We start from the raw sequence: 21,785 nt of genomic DNA on the forward strand, positions 1-21,785 counted from the left end.
AAGGCTTGATAAAAATTAACGCTGTTTATCGCATCGTAATTAAGCGTATCTGCGCATTATACTACCTATAAATTACTCATTGCTTTCTTCGTACGTACTAGAAAAAAAAGCGTTCTCGTTTCCCCGTTACATTTCTGCGCGAGCGTCTTCACGGAATGCACTTCTCTAATAGCAAAACTATTGCAAATCTTTGCTTATGATTGCTCACGTTATTGTTTTATTTATCTTTTATTTTTTTGAAAAAAATAGGATCACAAAATTTATATCTTAGCGCATATCATGCTACGCCGCCATGCATTGATCGAACATTTGAAAAAGCAACGTCTTTACTCAAGAGTACATTCCGGATCGTTGCCGCTGAATCGTTACTGCGAGTCGTTATTCAGTCGGAGGACATTAATCAAGGTTACTGCAAGTTAGAACGGATACGTATTGTTTTTGCAGCACGGGACCCGGTGATCATCGAGAGAAGTAATCTCGTTAACATTTCCAAACTAATCGTCAAGGAGCTGATCGAAACATCCTTGAAGTATGGTCGTATGCTCGATTCCGATCACATGCCGTTGCAACATTTCTTCATCGTTCTCGAACATGTGCTTAGGCATGGTTTACGGCCGAAGAAGGTAAAACACGTAACCGCGATGCGGAGACGGCAAAGTGAATTTTCAAAAATAATACTAACGGCCTCCGATTTCAGGGTCTTCTCGGACCCAAGAAGGAGCTCTGGGACATTCTTCAGCTCGTAGAAAAATATTGTCCCGAAGCGCAAGATATTACATCCAGCATTCGTGATTTGCCTACTGTTAGGTACGGGATTTCCTAAATTTATATGATTAATCTATATATTTTTTATTTTTTTTATTTGACTAATACGTCTAATGTTCTCATTTTCAATAAAAAACATATGTATGTCGAATAATTCTTATTTTATCAAATAATTAACATTCGACTACTATTTCGCTTTTTATAGTTATATTTTCTCATCGGTATTGAGATTTTTATTATCGGCGTCGAGAAAAAAATGTCGAGTTTATCGCTACTGGTTCGTTGATTGGCAATTGTATTAATCGAACGATTCATTGCACGCGATTAGAAGAGCTTTTAATAATCTTTTGATACCTCGGTAATCGGCAACCCCGTTTTTGCCATATGGTATTTTGAAGCTACTGCTGTTTTACAGGACGGCTATGGGTAGGGCTCGCGCTTGGCTTCGTATGGCATTGATGCAAAAAAAGTTAGCAGACTATTTGAAAGTTCTGATAGATCACAAGGATGATATTTTGTCGGAATACTTTGAGCCAGACGCTCTCATGATGAGCGAGGAGGCAATCGTGGTGATGGGTTTATTAGTGGGATTAAACGTGATCGATTGCAACTTCTGCGTAAAGGTCAGTCTGCATTAATATTGTGCATGCGTGGTCGCGCACGCGAAAGCGTGATGACACGCATTTGATAAGAAAGAGAGTAACAGCTTAAGCCAGCATTGATCGTAACTGTTGTGACAGGAGGAAGACCTCGATTGTCAGCAGGGCGTAATCGACTTTTCGTTGTATCTACGTAACAGTAATCACATACCCGGCGAATCTCCAGACGACGAGCTCGAAAACGACAACATGACCACGGTGCTCGATCAAAAGAACTACATCGAGGAACTCAATCGACACTTGAAGTAAATATCTCGTCACCCCCTCGAATTTCGAATCCGTCGTTTATACTCGAAACTCATGTGTTTCGCGGTGATTTTAGCGCGACGGTGACGAATCTCCAAGCCAAAGTAGAATCTCTAACGACAACGAATGCTCTTATGAAAGAAGATCTCGCTATCGCTAAGAATAACATCCTATCGCTTCAAGACGAAAACAGGCAGCTAAAGAAGGAACTCGGTATCGAGGTTAAAGACGCGAATGAGGTACATACGGTTGTTGGAGTTGCGTGTTACGTACGGATTGTGCTATTACTGAAGGATCTCATTTCAGAACGGAAAGGCACCCCTTAAAATAACAGAAACTACAGCGGAAATGGAAGAACTTAGAAGCAGATTAGAATCTGAAAAGAAATTTCGGCAAGATCTGGAAAAAGAATTGGAGTTACAGGTGGATAAGAATTGTCTTCTTGCACACAGTGATACTATTTCTGTATATATCCGTGCAAATAGAAAACACAATTTTTTTTTACACGCGCGATACATGGATTTACGGAGATATATGTACGGATACATACGAGGATTGATCGGTACTTTTACTTTCGTTTGTTTCTTCATACAGATTAGCATGAAGTCCGAAATGGAGGTAGCTATGAAGTTGTTAGAGAAGGATATACACGAGAAGCAAGACACAATAATATCTTTGAGACGACAACTGGACGATATCAAGTTAATCAACTTGGAAATGTACAAAAAGCTGCAGGTGGTATAACTTGCAATGTCTAATTTTCTTTTTTCATCATCCGCGTGATATAGCATACTTGCATTTTACATGAATTACTTTTTACATCGCGACGTAATTGATTGTATAATCACGTCCATAGCACTGCTTCACAATAGGGGTAATCGCAGCATAGATAATCGTTCGGTACTTGCTGAGAAAAGATGGCGTTCATACGACTAGTTTCCGATAGATAACATCCTTTTCTCTCATTTTTTTTCTTGTCCGACGCATGCGATCATTAGTATGAGCCAGTATACTATATCACGATAGTGATACTCATACTGTTATACTAACTATCAAACGCTTTACTTATACATGCAGGATTTGCATTTTTAAACGGCTGCAGAGCTGCTAGTCGTAGCGCAGAAGCGACCACTCCGTATCTTCCCGCGTTTCATCAATATTTTCGCCACTCTTAATATTTCAGCAATGTGTTCACCTTAGCGAGTAGTCTCACCTTATCGCAAGACTGTCGTTACATAGCATACGTCGTTTTTCGTGGACGTGCGCCAATAACACCGGGAATATTAATCGCGTAAAAATCTCTTCTCACGGGAAGGATTCGTGGTGGCACGTAAATTCTCTGTTTCTGGACGTATTTCCCTTGTAGGAGTGTGAGCACGAGCTGACACAGAAGGGCGAGATGGTGAGCCGTCTTCACGCGAAGACCAATCAGATCGGCAAGATCCTTAACAATCTCGAGAAGTACAATCACCTGATGAAGGACGGCGACGGCATACGAAGCCCTATCACCCCGGGTGGCGTGTCGAAATCTATCCTTAATAAGACTAGTCCCACTTCCCCGAGGGGTTGCTTGCCGGCGGAGAACACGACCGCCCGGCCGATCGTCGATCACCAGCGCTCCCTCGACGAGCAACAGCAATCGAAAAGCTCTATTGACAAATTGAAACAGAGCCGCTCGACCTCCGAGATCTCTACGACCAACAGTCCGATTGTCGAGCAAATCGCGAAGGAATAAAGGCTGCTGACCGTCCTTGCGTGATTAGTCCCGCTAATCGAACGATCGCGAGACCTCGGACATCTTGTTGCTGCTGTACACGGCGTGCTATGTACATTTTTTTGTACGCTCGCTCTCTGTGGAGTCGAATTATTTGTTTACCTCGCCGGATTCTCACTTGCGTTTTCTTCACGTAAACGGTCGTACCAGCATCTGACTTTTGTTTGAGTGCCACGCTCGAGAATTAATCAACGAGTTGATGAATTATATATAATTCGTCAACTAATTATCCTATTGCATAATTATTTTGGTGTAACGAAACGACTAGAGTTATTATATTATGGATAATAACACATTTTTGTCGTGAAATATATTTTATTCACAAGTCTTCGAAAGAAGTGTTATGTACCAAATGGTGATTCCGTAAACACGAAAATATAGAAATGTCACGTTTGAGTTGATTGGTTTAATTTACGAGATCTGGTTCCTCTGTGATTCGGATATTTAGTCGAACGTTTCGTTACATCACGTTCATTCGGAAATTCTGCGTACGACGAGTTGCAAAAGACGCAATCGATGTGTACATAGATCATTCTACTAAACTCGTACTATCAACATGCCTAACTGTCGTGAAAATGATTTTCAAGTCAATACGCATAATATATCGTAATATTCCAGGTTTGCTTAGAGAGTTTGCTTAGGGATAATCGTCTCTTTCGCTTGTACTCAATAAATATTCGTTTCAGGAGTGCGAAGGCTCGCTTAAGCATAAGACAGAACTGATCACAAAGTTGGAAGCTAAAACACTATCGATGACTGAGACCATCCAGAAAATGGATGAGAAGTATGTTTATTTGTCTTTCATTAGTGTTAACTCTAACTTGTAAGTGCGATCGGTCGCGCGCATACTCGAGATTAGAGGTAACGTAGCCATTAGCATAATAACTGTACTCATCGGAAAAAGTTTTGCGCTTGATTACCACGCGCTTTTGTACCGGGACGCTGACGCGTCTGCTTTCCCGTTGAGCGGCTTATCCGATCAATTGCCAACGCAATAGTTTCGCTGATAAGTTGCCCATCTCCTCGATATCGCGAATTATCGAAAAGTAGTTGGCACACGTGAGGCGAGAGTAATGGTATTAGCTTGATCGTATTATCTGATCGCGTATTAATGGCATTACGACATGTCAGTTAGAATTCAGCTACGAGAATGATAGAGATGACGACGAGAGCATCGAGAGAGGACGAAAGCTCACTTTCACTCGATTCGTATATCGTTGTAAATAAATTTTTATTATAGAGAATCGTCGTACTTTCTAGTACTTTCTAGTCAACGCGATTATACGCGTGATTCAGCAATGACCCGAGCGATGCAAAACTTTTCTCGATGCGTGCAAGAAACGTTCCTTCGTTACGTTCCCTTGTTTCCTTGTTAAATGTCGGAACGCGGCTATAATAATGCTTATATTCGTCGCGGGGGTGTTGTCGGGAAAGATTCGACAGCTGAAACGTTGACGTTTGGTCGCGTGATATTACCCCGCGTTTTCCGGAGAAGAGCGCTAAAAAGATTCCACGTTACCGAACTACCTTAGCAGGCATTATTTACGTACAAACATAGTTGTTGTGATAAGACTTTTCTATCAGCTGTCGCTTACGGAATTCTGCTGTGACAGCAAACGGCCGCATACCAGCGATTGAAACGATGCACGCACGCAGACAGATGGGGGACAGCTCTAGCTAGAGATGATTTATTTTTTACTTAGATGTCGCGAGAACGCGATCGGGTTTAGATAGGGTAGATTAGAGAGGAAGGAAAAAAAAACGCGAAGCTCTAGAAGACAAACGGACTCTTCGTCACGGGGATATTGGCAAACCCTCACTACATAACTACTCCATAACATCACATCGATATGTAGCTATTAATATTGTCGAGGCATATTTTAAAGTCTTTCGCAATAATCGATAGATTTCTACATAATAACGTAATTATTAATAAAGTACATTAACGATTATACTATAATTATCGGACTTTACTTCGCGATCGTTCGTTTCTCGTATACGTAGAGTGCTCGCCTGACTACTTGAAATGCGCCATTTTCTTATCTCCTTCTGCTATGCGATCGCGCGCGTTTAAGGAACTGATTCGCGATCACCCTCGTCACCGAATCATTCCTCCCCTGATTGATTTATCAATCTCACGGTTTACACACGGAAACAGTTGAGTTGATCACATTTATCGTCATCTGTAATTGACGTACTAACGTGTAAGACATTTTTCGAAACGATCGTTACTTCCGACTGGAAGTAATATGTTCGGCGGTTGTTAACTGAACGTGCCATATCCATACTACCGATATACTCACACACACATACACACACACACACACACACACACACACACACACACACACACACGCAACACGTACTCGTATCAGTCTCGCGCAGTGGACATTATAACGCACTCTGACACTACGTGTGCTTGTACCAACGCTACGAAAATAAACTCATGGCAGAAAAGAGTGTGCGTTTGTTTACCCCAAATTCATCGGCGACTAGACTTAAGGTGTCGCGACTTGCCAGTTTAGGATACCACAGTTGGACATTTATTTATGTATATCTCTTTTTTAATTTTTATTTCCGTACGGTCACTCTGCTTATACAGTAATGAATTGTAAGGTAAGTTATGTATATACGTTTGCATATCACTAGTGAAATTATGAATTACTCACGGTTTTGCTGCTATCTCGTTAATAGATTTGTGCAGAAATATGAATTAGTAACGTGTACACTTTTATTCTACCGCACTCTTGTCAAGCATTCGGTTCGTTATAATATATTATGGACCGTCGGTTATATTAAATAACGAAATAACGTCGGAGTGATATCAGTTAACTTGGAGCGAAACGTCAGCTCAAAATTTACACAGACTAACACTCTTTCACGATATTTTCCTGATACGTAATTATGTGTAAAGATTTATCTTGTTCAGGGATCGGTTAATATTTGATAATTAATTTCTTGTTCTCGGGCTCGATTTTTCAATTAAAGATATAATGATTTACGCAACGCATACTTGATAATAATCATTCATATCCTTCACCATTTCTAATAATACGATCGCAAAGCAGTTCCTTAAATGCGTTATTTTGAAATACGCTGTTATTTATTCGTAAAGATGTAGTTATGACGTCAGATTTATTTTAACGAAAATAGTCTTGAGTGACAAGCGCACGATCTCTCAAATTTATCTTGACGAACTAAATATTATACTCAAAGTGATATATTGTCTTTTCATTGATTAATAAAGATATAGATAAAGATAAAGATGACATGTAATTAGCGAGGACTTAAAATGTGAATTGTATCTCTTTAATAGAACATTTACGAGAGATTATCGATATCGCGTGATATTTTTGTACCGGGCGCGGGAGCGGGATCATCGTCGCGTAGATATAGCGTCACGCGTCATTACACTCACATTTATCTGAAATCCTAACGTAATCCTGGCGCAAGGTATGAGTTAAAGATCGTCGATCCAATTGAACGAAATGGCTTCTAGCGGCGTAGACGAGGGTTTTATGTCTTTTACGTTTAAGTACCAGCGATTTGACTTAATCAGGTGCAAGGAGATCGATGGTGTCAGGTCGGGGGCGGTGGAGAGGGTGAGAGTCCTGGACGCGGAGGCCGCTGAGAGGGAAGCGCGGACGAATGGGGTCGAGAGGGAATTGCGACTCGAGCGCGAATGGAGAACCTCCTTGCAGGAAACATCGATCTGTAACACGGAGAAGATCTCTCAATTACATCAGGAGATCGATCAGCTGAAACGGGTGTCCGAGGTACGTAGTTACGTGCGCTGTGCGATCTGTATTGCCTTTTAAGCATAGCCTGGCCGAATAAATCTCACCGGTTAACGTTATCGTCGCCGTCGCCGCCGCCGCCGCCACCGTCGTCGCCGCCAATGTCTTGTAAGTTCCAGACGACGTCGAGTTAGGCGGGAAGCGCGGGCGACGCGACGCGATCCGATCTTTCTATTTAAATCTCATCTCGAAACCTGCCAGCGCGGATTATAAGCCTGCATCTAATTCAATCAGCAAATGGCAGTTGCGGAGATTTATCCGTCTTTCGATAATAGAACTGACAGTAAGTACCATGATGCGGTGACCTGAAATAGATTAATGAAATTTATTTCAACCGGATTTTCGTCCTTGCGAATTTTCAGAGCGTACAGCACGAGCACTCTATTTGACAGTTAGAAAAATAAGTTAATTTTGACCAGGAAACGGAAAAACACCATTCACTGGGTACATTTGGATATAATGACTGTAGTCAATGGGTGAAGCATAAAAATAAAGGATAATTTTTCCGATATCCAAGTTTAACCCGCTCGTGCGCGGCTTAAACTCGTTAAACCGTATAAAAAAATTGTCTATCGTTTTGTGCACTCTGCCATGGTAATTATTGAGATATTAATGAAAGAAAATTGGCAGATGAGTGCGCAATGTGGTGGGGCGAACTTCGTAATCAATCTAAATCTGAATTTATAAACAATCCTCTGGACTTATTTTTTTTTCTTTTAAATTACACTTTATACTCGTAAAAAAAAATATATATATATATATATATTTTTTAATATATATTTAAAAAATATATGTATAATTAATGCTTTACATTGCAAATTCAAATCAAGGTTTCGCATTGGTTCTTGACATAATTAATGTCAGCTTTAACGTAAATACTAAAGCTGATGCTTTTCGTATTTACATGATTTATTTGATCTTTATTTTATAGAAGAACGATTTTATGTCGATTAGAAGCGTAGTAATTTCCTCTTTCGAGTGGTTTTTATTTCAAGTTACTACGACGTCTACAAGCGGATTTATTGACGTTTATATCGATTCGCGTTCTCGATCGACCGGCTGTATTACTGTGCGAGGTTAGTTATTAGTGGCACAGCACTCTATTTCAGCCACAGGACCGTCAACTGAATAAGACCTGCGGGACTCTCCATAATTTAAACTAGTCCATAGTATAACTAGTCCCCTATGCATATTATTTTTCTATATAATATCATGTTTGTATCTATGTCACCAATTCAGTTATATTATTATAATTATAATAGAATAGTAGTTTCAATAAGAATTTTTCAGAACTTTAAGAAAGAATAATGAAAATTTTATAAAACTGACGGCCCTGAGACTAAGCGCTGTGACAGTCAGTCACGAGACTCAGTGAACGATCGCCGTAGCGAGCACATAGCCGCAACGAGCACGTGACCGCAGCGAGCACGTGGTCGGGTTGGTCATGCTATTTGAGGCGCGGAATGGGGAGTCGCGTGAGTGTTACGATCGTCACGTGTGAGATATCGAAGGCATCTTTCAGAAAATGCGGTTTCCAATTACGCGTTGCGTCGTGACCTACCTTTAGCGCGCGAAAGGAATTGCATTGACCGATCGAGAACGCGGATCGATAAAAACGTCAATAACTCCACTTGCAGACGTTATGACTTGAAACGAAAACCCTTAGAAAAAGGAAACTCCTGTGCTTCTAACAGACATGAAACCTTCCTTCCGTAGAATAAGGATCAAATAGCCATGTAATTACGAAAAGCATTAGTTTTTGTACTTGGACGTTAAAATAGATATTAATCTATATTAAAAAGCAATGGGAAATATCTTGATTTGGATTTGTAATTCGATGTGAATTTGTTCGATGATTTTATTTTATGATGCGTATAAAAAAAATGTAATTTAAGAGAAAAGTAAACAGACTGTCTTTAAATTGTTTACAGAATTCATCCCACCATATCGCGTAAATTGATTTACCGATTTTACTTCGATAATTATAGTGGTAGTTTATAAAATGGCAAAGGAATTTTCTACTCAGTTTAAAGAACTCAATTTATACACGAGCGCAGTTTATCAGCCGGACGCTTTGTATATCGCTCCCAATGGTATAGAAAGTAAAGCTAAAAGCCTGACTATAAACTGACGTACGATAACTAAGGGTCATCTCCGGAATACCGGAGAGACAAAAATAAAAATATACAAAAGACTGTAAAAATAAAGACTATAGAAATGTTTCATGAAGCTGAGACATTTCCAGATGAAAGAAAGAAGAGTTCTTTATACACTTTACGTCATTACTGCTTGATATAAAAAATATCGAAGTAAATTATCTAAAAGGTGGTACTTCGTGCATATTTTATATAATGATTTAATTATAACCGTTGAATGAAGCAACAGATTAATAAAGAAATTAGTACGCTCGCTCACGTTCGAATTGTACTTTCTTGGCGGTGAATTTCGGTTAGTCAGTCGGTTCTACGTTAATCGCGGCAGCGAACGAGCGAGTAAATACACACCGGATAATCGCAATGCCGGGTGTCCCGTTGTTCCAGAGATACTTGACGCTGCAGGAGGAGTATTATGCGCTGAAGGAGGTGTGCAGCGAGCAGGAACGAACTCTGGAGGAACTTGGGGGACAATTGAGCGCGGCCAAATTAGCGGCGGCCGAACTGCGCGAGGCCGCTGACAACGTTCAGCAGCAGCAGCAGCAGTCGGCGCTGCAAGAAGGATCGGTTGCCTGGGCGAACGATCGGATGGTCACCCAATGCAAGGGGTGCAGCCGTGAGTTCAACATGACTCGTCGCAAGGTAATCAAACTTTTTAATTGCCCCCACGCAACCCTCGCCTTCTCCCAGCCCTTTGCCCTTCCCCAGCCGTTTCTCTCACTCACTCATTCATTTTCTCTCTTTCTTTATCTTTCTCTACCTGTCTCATTCTCTTTACAGCTTTCCGTCCTAACTCTGATTTCTCCGGCTCCTTCGCGGATCACCCTCCGCCTCTGCTCTTCTCTTCACTTCACTTCACTTCACTTCCCACTTTCCACTCTCGTCCGACCGATCTATTCGCAGAACTGAAACTCGCGCGCGGAGCGAGCTCGACTGAAAGCGCGGCGCACCGTACGTAATTGTACAATTATCCCCGTCGCCTTGGAAATTACCGCTTTCCTCGATGCGGATTCCCGAGGCGGCGTCGGGACGCCGCGACGAAGGGGGATGGTGAACACGTTAAATGACCACGGTCGATCGGGGTGGTCGTGACGGGGCGAATTTACTAGAATCTCAGGAACATACCTGCTTACCTGGATACCTTAGCCGCTACCTGGCTAGCCAGCTACCTCGGTGAAGATCCGACCAAAGTGCGCGAGCAGCGCGAGCTGCGCTCGTCACGGCGCGTCGGCATCGCACCGAGATCGGAATCGCAACTCGCGCGCAACAACTTTGATGCACGACAGTCGTATTATTAGAGATAGGGCGGGCTATCGCGTTGCCCGGGCTAGCAATTACACTTAAAGGCTTTCGTTTACCTAACTTCCCCCTTTATTAAATCGCGATAGGCCGTAATGAGGGCCGGAATTTGTGGATAGATAAGAACCGCTTGAGGGATCACGGGCTTAAACAAGTTCTCGAGCGTGTTAAGCACCCGGCGCGCGAACGCGAACGCGAATGTGGTGCCGCGCGCGCTGCCGTAACGTTTTTTTCATTCGCTCATTAGAGAGACGTGTCGCATTACACGAGGGTAGAGGGTGGCGGGCGGCAGCGATTTCCCCGGGAGTACAATGTAGCTCGAAGCGCACGACTCGCTTCCATTTTTTGAATCACCCGCTGGCACGGTATAAGCGCCTTAAAGTATTCACGGAGATCTGATCGTTCCGTTCGTTGCAGTTGCGTGCATCGATAAGGGAAGCGCTACCGCCGCCGCCAACGTACTCGTGCATTCGTCATACAGGATAAATTCCGTGGTGAGATTTATGGCGCGGGTTAGGACCCCTTATCGAAATTTCGTGGATGCGCGCGATAAATACAATTCACGTGTCGACGTCGTGCTAATCGTTGCGCAGGGGATGAAAGTGGTGGTGGTGGTTCTAGCTCTCCGAAGTAGTTCCGAAAGAATCGGGTCGTCGCGTGCGATCCGACGCCTCGTTCATCGTCGGCGTGACGATTGATCTTGCGTGCCTTCCGCGACTTCTCCACTATCGCGGATAAAAGCCGTTGAAAAATCTACTCTTACCACCGCGAGCGCGCAAGCCTCCTTAGCAGGGACGACGTTTCTCGAGCAGCATTTCGCCCCCGCGCGCTTCTTTCCTCCCCGTGACGTCCAATTATTGCGCCATCACTCGACATACGTTCGTGATTATGCGTCCTGCATGCATGGCCCGCATGCATATTCAGTTGACGATGTGATAGAGACGTTGCTCGCCCCATAAAACACATTTAGACGGTATTCCTCTCTTTGCTGTACGTGGCCGGCGAGGAATACTCGCGGACGCTCACTACGAGCGTCACTCTCGGCCACGAGGGGGTTGAAAGAGGAGAGTGTAGGAAAGGGTGGTAAGTTATTGCATAATAACAAGGCAGTGCTCGGGTATCCTTGTTACTCATTTTTCGCCCCGTAGGTGTATTACCATACTGTTTAATATAGAATAGGCCACCCATGGCACGATCAGACGTGTGTGGGTGGAACCGTGCCAGTGGGCAAGTCGCTACGTTGGCAGACGCGCAAGCCAAGACGCCCGGGGACGTGGGCGTAGAGGCTTTTGCAAAGTGTGAGGGTTCGTGGCTGGAAAAAAACCGTCCGGCTGCAAGGCCGCGTACTTGCACATGCAAAAGCATGCAAAACAATAACCTTCTCCCACACGGAGCCGCGCACACAGTCCGCCGGCTAGTGCGGTTGACCACGTTAAGACGCCAAATTCACCCTCTCTCTGAGGGCGCGTTGCCACACGCTGGCGCACGCGGTGCACCGACAATTGCTTTGCACGCGCACTTGACACAGTTCGCGCAGACTGCGGAATTTTGATTCCGCCGGCGATGTTAACAAGAGAATGAGGTAGAAAGAGAGGGGAGGAAGGGGACAGAGCCGGTCGCAACTTTTCTCGTATGTTTTATGCATCGCTGAACGTTTTGATTCGCCCGCGGTAACGGGGCATCACGGCAGCCAAGTTTCAGGCCGCAGTTGTTACCGCGCTTGAAAATTTCCCGGCGAGCGGTTGTTTGCGAAACCGATTGTATCGCGTCGGGAAATATGGCCTTTTCCCGTTTACCGTTTCGCGATATTCGTAAAATCCGAATTCGTCTCGAAAATGGGAAAGCGCGAGGAGGCAGACACTTTAGGGCGCAGCGAGCGACTCTCTTTCACGATCGATATCTTTATGGGATTTTAGTCGAATCGTTGCGTATTCCGGAAATTGTAACACGTCTTCTCGCGTGTGCTGCAAAGTCGACTTCTTTTTCTTCCCTGACATGGCTGCTCACACTATATACTCCCTAGAAAGGAGGAGCAGCTGTACTTATTACAAAGCATCACGTGGGATTATTAGGAAGCGACATTTGCGATATTGGATCGTCATAAGCAACGACATCGAGTCGCTCACGCAGACGTTGATAAGTGAATGTACGACATTCACCGTGTCACGTGCGATGGTGCGGCAAGAGGACGGCTCGTAAAGGATACTAGCTAATAAAATATTTCGCTTTGTGCGTCGTGTAAGCTCTAGGCGAAACAAGCGCGCGTGTATTTCAGGCGATTAAACACATGTATCAATATCCAATTTCTCCTCCGTGCTAATAGAATTGTTTCAACTTCATATTAATATAAATTATAACAGACTTTACGCGATAGCTCGACTGTGCCAGCTCGCGATCGCGCACACAAGGATAACAGGACGTTTTTGTTCGGGAATACATTAGTGATCGGACAAATAAGTCGTGATCGATCGCTGACGGACGATTGTAATCGTACACGGAAGGCAGCAGAGCGCTCCGGGGTTTTGTGCGTTTCTTCCCCCTACGAGAATGAATAAGCGCGCACACAACGGCGTTTGCGTTCTCATAACGCGTAACTCCGGAGATGAAAACTCATTTCTTTGCTCATGCGATTGTATAAAAGTGAGTTTGCCCGTCCGCTCGATGCCGCGCGCTACAAAGGCGAACGACGCGAACCGTGATGTCGTCGCCACGATTTCCAGCAGACTTTCGCGTCGCATTGCGCGAATCGCGAGAGTCGACTCGAATCGGATCGAGTCATCTCTCGCGCGGAGTTTATAGATCGTTACGGTCGATCATTTCCCCGACAGTATCTTCCGGATCTGATCTCAGACTAATTTATTCGTCTTGGAAAGTATCTATAAGTAGGTATCTATCACGGTTAAGATAAGGTGAGCTTGAGGCACGCCGGTACGGAGTTGCAGGCACCAATCTACTACGTTTCGGTCGTAAGTCATGCTGATGGGACGGTTCAATAATTAACTTCGCGAGGAAATCGGTTATCGGGACGATATTATTCGGGCTCTTACTTCCCGGTAATAACCGGGCAACCACCACCACCACCATCTCCATCGTCGTCATCCCACCACCCCATCATCCGCAGCCTCGCTGCCCTCGCGCTAAGAGGGAACGACGATCCGGCCGCCTCACTTAGGGGATTCAATTTAGATGTAAAATTTAGAATCGTGGTCGCCTCGGTTCCGCCGTTACACTTCTCTTTTGGCTCTCTCGGAGTACGAATACCACATTATTATAATAGACCGTCGGTAATGGCTCGAAAATAAAGAATACCGGGTAATGGGGAGACGAGGCGCGGGCAGCAGGAGTGCGAAACCAACACAAAGACGGAGCGCGACCCGTGGATGACGCGAAAATTCGTTCCTCCCCCTGTCGCGACTATAGTAAATCTGCGCGGACTACTCGCGCGACGTACAACAATGAATTTCTTGTGTTTTTCTTCAGACCGTGTTCTAGAAATATCAGTTGAATACTAAAACGTAGTAATGCGATTAAGCGGAAGATTTTTGGTAGACTAGAAAAAGAAACGTCTTAGGCAATGTTCATAAGAGCGAAGTAACATGTTCACTTCTGCGGCTTAATAATTCAATTTGATCGGACAAAATTGCCTTAGAATACTAATTTTGGTAGTTTTGAGGGCAAGCTTCGAATAAAGTGTAGCATTATTTACGAATATCCTAGAATGTCCAATGTATATCTGTGCCGCGCACAACAATTAGAAGTTAGGAATAATCTTTCATAAATTATGAAACATTAGAATCTTAACATCAGGGAACTTCAGAAGACATAAATTCTTGATTACGAGGAGATTCGTTTTGGTGGACATGCAGTTGATCCTATTTTATCGAAAAGCGAGTAAAACGAGTAGGTATTCGAGTTAAATCCCATTGGAAATGCAAACTACTTAGGCTTAACCGAGAAACAAGATTTCTTCGCGACTCGCCAAGTCGCCAGAGTTCAATCTGTGCCGGTTGTCGGAGACAATCGTCATTCCTCTTCATCCCGCTTTTGGCATTCGCCAAAAGCGCGCGAGTCCATTGAAGCATTCTGTACAAAGTCGATGCGGCTAAAACTAACTTATTTCTCCTATTTGTCCTCACCCTCATTGCTTCTCGCCTGCTGAAGTCACTTTCCAGATTGCCAGCCAGTCCTGTTTCGTGTCCGTCTATACTTCAACAATCTAACGACCCTCACATGGAAATGACCGGTGCAAGAAGTACGGCAAAAAAGTATTAAGCGCTCTCTTACCTGAAGTTGACGCGCGGACAATAGTATTCCTGACGCCGAGTGCAAAAAGCTTCTGCCGTTGTCCGCGTGCCAGCTTCAGGTACGGGCATGCACTTTTTTGACCCGCAACGAGCACACGTAATCCGTAACTGTGAACTACGTTACAGAGCTTTTTTACTTTCCAGCACGTAGGACCGAGGCGGAGAAACTCATCGTCGTTATACGTCGCCAAGTTATTATTGGTTTGGACGTACAGATTAAAATCCCGGAATGTAACTTGCTTACCGTGTAATTTAAGTCACGCTCTCTGTGCGCCGTTTACCTTGTACCGACGGACTCGGTACAGTTTTATGAATAATTGTTGATTCTCGTTGAAGAAATACCGATACTTGACATCGAGCGACATCATCTCGCCGTTTATTTTCGTTTCGCATCGTGTTTAAGAGTGAAATTAAAGCTGCAATCCTAAGCAAATATACGAGTAAATCATAAAGACGTAGCTTACGAAAATATTTTTATAATCGTAGTTATTTACGAGTTATCATACGGTCCGCATAGAATTGTAGATCTACTCGTAAGCTTTTACGAGAACAAGTTATGAGTTTTACGATTTTGTCTAGAATTGCAGTATTAATGTTAAGTACGTTTTACTCCTATCGATTTCTTTCTCTTTTTCTATTACTATTACAGTAAATGAACAGGAAATGTCCAGACAGGAAATATATCGCTCGAAGTTACTCAGCGCAAATTTAGAACGTTTGTCTCGAAGCTGACGCGTCTATATTCGGGATATTTGCTTTACACGCTAGAATAAAATTCATATTTCACTTGCAAATTACTGGCACTATTCATGGCACGAATATAAAGTTAACTCCTGCGCCTCTTAAAATAAGCAAGAACTACGCAAGTATCGATCTCTCTCAGCCAATTTCACTATATATTATTTTATATAATTTAATTCTGTAGCTTTAGTTACATGTTATTTAATCTCTCTTTCTCCTTCTCTTTCTCTCTCATTACTTGAACGATGGAAACAATTAAAGTGGAAATCGATTGCAATATATATCTCCTTTCACATATAACGCGTTCTTAAATAAAAGCTAATTTAAAATTCCGATAATATTTAATTTTCAACACGTTGAATATTGATGGATGGTTTCTAGTCTCTGTCTAGTTAAATGCTTTGAAACGTCGCTAAAATAAATCATATTATATATCCTGGAATAAAAATTACACGATGTGGAATATAATTACGTATAATGCACATATATTATTTTTGCGACGTTGACTTTGCCGGTTGATTTTATAATGCAGACAAATACTGTGGATGTGTATATGCGTTTTCATAACGGAATATATTTATAGAATATAAATTTAATGAACACATAATATGACATACTCTGTTCTTATCGCGTGATAGATCGGTAAACTTAACCATTAATGTGGATTAATAATGGACTTCCTGCGGATATTGTTTCTGTTGCAGCACCATTGTCGCAATTGCGGGAACATTTTCTGCAACGCGTGCAGCGATAATGCTACAGCCTTGCCGAACTCAGCGAAGCCTGTGCGCGTTTGTGACGAATGTTATATGTTTCTAGTTAGTCGTTACTCGGTAACGCATTAATACTACGCGTGCATTTTTGTTTTTTCGTAAGCATTCCGCATAACGGAGATTTCAACCTGATGCATGGTCTCCGGCGGAGGAAAGAAAAAAAGAAAAAAGGAGAAAATGAACGAAAAGGGAGCGCGGAAGAAAGAACCGAGCGTTGACAAAATCTGTCCGAAAATACAGCCTTTGAATGTGTTTCTTGTTTATGGTACGTTATGCGTAACCGTTTATCGCAAATTGAACGTATACGATGACGAACAAGCCAATCTGCCGCGAGCGACGTTTCGTCCCGCTTTGGTACCTTTTTTCCTATTTTTCTGTTTTTTTTTCTTTTTTTTGGTTTACGAAAATGCTCACGGTATTCTAGAGTTTATATTACTTGGCTCGAACGAATGTACAATTTTTCTGATTTTATTGTTATAACGTAATTTTTACGTAATACTAACTTTTTAAATAATCTTACAAATAATCGACGAAGGCATGCGAACGATAAAGTTGATTTATTTTCCTTCCCATTTCCACTTGATTTTGCAGTAGAATGATTTCAGTTTGCTGTACAACAGTTATTATTATCTCACTTGGTGGCGGTGAGTGGAAGAAACGACTCCGTCGATCGGTCACGAGTCCGAAATATTTACGATACACAAACACTTGTTCATATGTGAGTTTTGTAAAAAAAAATTGTTAACCACGCGCTTTGTTTCCGGTAGCGTTCGATAGTATCGTTTCTCGTTTGTTGCGCTCAACTTGAGCGCGGTTAGATCGTATATTACCAGCGTAAGACTGTGACTCGGTGGCGATTTGTGAAGTAACGAAACTGCAGCTTTGTTCGCGCGCTGCAGTGTCCAAACGCGTGCCTGTACAATGATATTTTTAAGATATTGTGTACCATCTAAAAAAGATTATACGTAAATAAATGAAATGGTTTTCTAAATTCAATGCGTTGTCACTTTCTTCCGAGCAATCACAGTGTCACGATAGTATACCGTACGTACTCAATTCGATGGAAACATGTTAATTAGAATGTCTCAAAAGAGACGTACGTCGTCATCGCCGTCTCTATGACTTCTTGCAGGTAGCGCTTACGAAAATATATTATCGCGCTACGCGAAGCTATGATTTTCTTGCAATGAAAAATATTTAATTAAAGATAGTAGGGTAGTAGAGAGAAGATGACAACTCTCGCGCACAGAGAAGTCCTTTGGACGCATGTATACTTCAGTTGTCTGTAATGTTCCGTAAAACTGCAAACAATGATACGACAACAATTAATTAAACGCACGTCGCACAGCGTCGCTCTCGACAATCATAATTTAACTCAACTACGCGGCGACCACCATATATCATTCCTCTCTTTGGAACTTATTCCGTAAAAAGTTTCTTATTTTTTACCGCGCAGAGTCTTCCTCGATGTATGGAAGCCGTGGCGAGAAATTAATTGCGGCTCGAGTGCTGTGAAATATTTGCGAAACGCCGGCTCGTGCCGCTGATTGAATCAGCGCAATATCTGACGCACCTGCCATACCTGCTCTATCAGTGGCATCGATCCTTCGGCTGGAATTAACGAAAAAGTGAAGCGCTACGGCTTCTTCTTGCACGAAAGCGGCTCGCGAAGAAAAGCGCCGACCGTAATGTGTAATCTACCTGCCGAACGTAAATCCGTTCTCCTCAGGTGCGCGCACCCGCTCTCTTCGCCCTTCCTCCCTTTCTCACTAATCTCCGCAACTACAACCACACGCTATCCCGTCGACTTCTCTTTCTCTCTTTATCCTTTTCCGCCGTTGGAAAAGCAGTAAAACAGTCCGCAGGCTGCCGCCCTTCCCCATCGCGCGCCGTTCTTATCCTTTCCAGACGTTAACAATGCCTACCTACCACCTACGGTCGCCACCCCACGAGGGACCCCAGGAGTAGCTGCCACGTGAAGCCGAGCCGCCACGCGCCCCTTTGCATGTGTACGTGGCTATGTGTAACGTCTACGGTACGAGCGTAGTAAGGGGAGTTAGCGGTGTCGTGTTACATGTATGCTCGCGGTGCTCGCTGCCTGACTGCGGTAAGTTCTGGCGGGTGGTTGTGAGCCGCGAGCGACTGCCCCTGGTAGGCCAACTTGTCGGATATCTACGACTTTCGAAAGCTCGTTAGCCGCGAGCGTGCACGCTTAAACGGCCGCTAAATTGAAATCGATCCCTGGCCGTTCCGCTTCGATCCACCGCGGCCTCGACGATTGGCGCGAATATCCGCTTCCACCTGCGCTCGCTCACTCGGCGTGTACCCGCTCCGGGTATGTACCTAGCACGAGTGTGCACGCGACAATTGTGTTTGAATGAGCTCGAATGGCCGCACTCGTTGCAACCTGGTTCCGCGGACTCGTCGGCAGGCTCGAACTTTAACTTAACACCAGTTGTAATAGCGCTTTCGGCTGTGTACGAGCGCGTTCGTTAATCGCCAAGTATTAGATTGAAATGGAGAGATTGTAACTCGGCTTGCTGGAAAGAATTCGGCAACCCTTTTACGCGCGGAGCACGACTATGTGCTTTTATTTTTTCTAACTGAGAATATTCATCGTGTTTTTTCATTCGTGTTTAATAAAGTTAAAATATAGTTGTTCAAAAAACGTTCTCTCGCACTGTAAATACGTTCAGTTCAGCTTTCAGATGTTTGGAAACTTTTTGGCTGTTAAGGTGATAGATTAGTCGACGTTTCCGCACATACGAGTCGTGCGATCGATCAGCTGCGCGCGCTAATCGCACAGATCGCGAGCCTCGCATCGCGATGCAGCGCGAGGGCGGTCGGGTTATGATAACGTTTCGTTCACGATCGGGAATATCACGCGGCGTTAGAGCTGAAAATAGAGGCGAGCAGAGTGTCGTGATTGTAGATCGTTACAAATCAACTAACGGGCAGAAAAATATATTCGCAAAATACTTTTATGAAGACCGGGATTACTAACTATCCGTACCGAAATGACGAGTCAGCGCGGGTATGATCATGCAAATAAAATAGTGCACTACGCTACGGGACATTAATGATGGTATAGCGTGTCTCACGAGTCGTGGAACGCGGTGCCAAGATCATGAAGGTAAAGTTGCTTTTATAGTAGAATCACTGACACGCGAAGTGGTTTGGTCGCACGTTCTTATATTGCATGCCTATTCGTCGAAAGAATTGACTAATTCCTCGACTTTCAAAAATACAAAGTCGACGCGTAGCAGGTATAGTTCGTCATGAGGATTGTAAATGTTATAAGAGTCCTCGATATCTCGGATAGATATCTCAAACTGTGAGGAAGAGAGAAAACTGCATGGTCGCACGAGCATGAATACGTTTTGTAATTTAATATGATAATTTGCGCGAGTCACACAATATAACACTTTAAAAAAATATAATCTGATTCTTGCAGAATATTCTTTCTTATATATGGCTTCAAAAGAGGATTCCCCTGCATACGATCAACAAGAAAATATTCTAAGCACGATATTCTTAAAGTTAGAGAAATTTCGTCTTTTATCTATGGTACAAACCTTGTTCTCAATAAAAATTTCTTCTAGAAAGAGAACATTCTGCTTCAAGTAAACATATTCCTCTTCCCAAAGTTAGAAAAATATTTAGTAGATTTTTCGATTAATAATCCACTTTCCAATAGAAGAGAGATACTATTTCGATTTTCATTTAGAATATGATATTACGAATTTTCATTTAAAATATGATATTACAGGAAATAGTATCTTATAATTAAAGTTTCTTTTTCGAGTGTTGGAATATTTCCATTTTGATTTGGGAGGAATTCTCTCTCTCTCTCTCTCTCTCTCTCTTTCTCTCTCTCTCTATCTCGACGTCATAATTAAGAGTATATTCGCTAAGAATGATCATATTTTGTTGGATGAAAATTTACATGAGTAAAGAGAAGTTTCAAAAATTCAAAACGCACGAATACGTACGCGAAGGAAGAGACAGAAACATATGTTCATATTACTTAAGTACTCAGGCCGTATTTGTCAGACTCGGAGCTCTCGATTGCACTAAATACAATATTAAGGATAATTATCAAATAGATGAGTTTCAGCTAAGTTAATGCGAGAATGGTATACAGTTAATTACCAAAGAAACGGCAATTAAAAGTTTGCACGACGCATGTATATTAACCGCGTTATACCTCATTCCGTATTCATTAACGTCTCTTTAGCCACGCCGATGATATAGTTTTAAGTTCATCACCTGATAGGGGCGAGGCGAGATAGCGAATTTGCTGCACGACGCACTTGTACCGCGAGCAATTTTGCCGTCGAACCTCGCGACAAGCACTGACGACAAGTTTTGCACGAAAAGTGCCAACGAGACGTCGGATTAAATTCGAGACAAAGAGGAGCGGACGCCGAATCACTTTCCGTAATGACACTTGATCAATTATCTTTAATGAATACACGGCGCAGCAGCGTGTACGCACGCAGAGTTTAATCGAAACAATCGATAATTCGATGAGATACCGTTCGTGGATTATCGCGCAGGTTACGTTATCGGCGATAACGCGGCGTGTCTCTTTTATAATTCTCGATCTCTCCCACTTGTCACTCAGATTGGACATTTCCGCGTGTCTCGTCAGACTCACACGAGAGATTCTTACCATCTAGGCTGGATCTGGGAGCAGCGCGAGGGGAAGTTACCAGTTGGCGCGCTCGCGCCACATTCATACTCGGCTGGCTGGAATCGCATGCATGTAATAAGCGAAAACAATTGTACGTAATGGCGCTGAACCGGAGGTGCGATTCCATCAAGTGGCACGCGTGCTCGAAATAGTATCCACGGCGAGCATGAATTATCACGCGAGCCCTCTACTCCGGCGGAGCAGCTTCGTGGAAGAAAACGCCACTGATAGGCAGAGAACATTGCATACCGCGCTGCACTCTGCCTCGTCCTTGCTCCCTGCCGCCGGCGTGCCGTCGGGTGTCTTTTCCGATTTCGATGTTTATTTACCGTTTGCCGCTTGTTGATCTGCTCGCCGTATAAATAAAACGCTATTGTATGTATCTGGATGCGAGCAGCGTGGTTGCAACCATGCCGAAACAGAATTTTCCGCCACGGTCGGACGCGTGAGAATATCGCGAAGAGATTTTTGCTGCATGAGTGTGCATCCAGAACTAGTTCGACAAAATGGTGACAAAAAAACTATGCAGACAGGGAAAAAAAGCAATATTGCGTACGTATCACGCTACGGGTGGTAAA

At 43.3% G+C, this 21,785-nt stretch overlaps 1 protein-coding gene across 4 annotated transcripts in view; it reads left to right on the top strand.

Annotated features, from left to right (window-relative positions):
- Window positions 1–17,485, top strand: part of LOC116841746 (protein RUFY3-like) — a 21,073-nt gene extending 3,588 nt beyond the window's left edge. For 2 of the 4 annotated variants that reach the window (XM_032810486.1, XM_032811341.1), the window contains exons 2-12: window positions 445–623; window positions 698–807; window positions 1,181–1,388; window positions 1,506–1,669; window positions 1,747–1,909; window positions 1,977–2,093; window positions 2,265–2,405; window positions 4,131–4,228; window positions 7,004–7,220; window positions 9,782–10,036; window positions 16,443–17,484. In XM_032810486.1, the coding sequence (XP_032666377.1) occupies window positions 445–623; window positions 698–807; window positions 1,181–1,388; window positions 1,506–1,669; window positions 1,747–1,909; window positions 1,977–2,093; window positions 2,265–2,405; window positions 4,131–4,228; window positions 7,004–7,220; window positions 9,782–10,036; window positions 16,443–16,583 (1,793 nt within the window). In that variant the 3' untranslated portion in view covers window positions 16,584–17,484. Of the gene's footprint in view, window positions 1–444; window positions 624–697; window positions 808–1,180; window positions 1,389–1,505; window positions 1,670–1,746; window positions 1,910–1,976; window positions 2,094–2,264; window positions 2,406–3,036; window positions 3,394–4,130; window positions 4,229–7,003; window positions 7,221–9,781; window positions 10,037–16,442 lie in introns of all 4 variants that reach the window. The other 2 variants (XM_032813072.1, XM_032812228.1) reach the window with 2 other exon arrangements.
- The last annotated feature ends 4,300 nt before the right edge of the window (window positions 17,486–21,785 follow it).

The sequence above is a fragment of the Odontomachus brunneus genome, unplaced genomic scaffold (assembly GCF_010583005.1).
Source record: "Odontomachus brunneus isolate Ranch 3 - 2012 unplaced genomic scaffold, Obru_v1 Obru_scaffold_001, whole genome shotgun sequence".
Lineage (NCBI taxonomy): Eukaryota > Metazoa > Arthropoda > Insecta > Hymenoptera > Formicidae > Odontomachus > Odontomachus brunneus.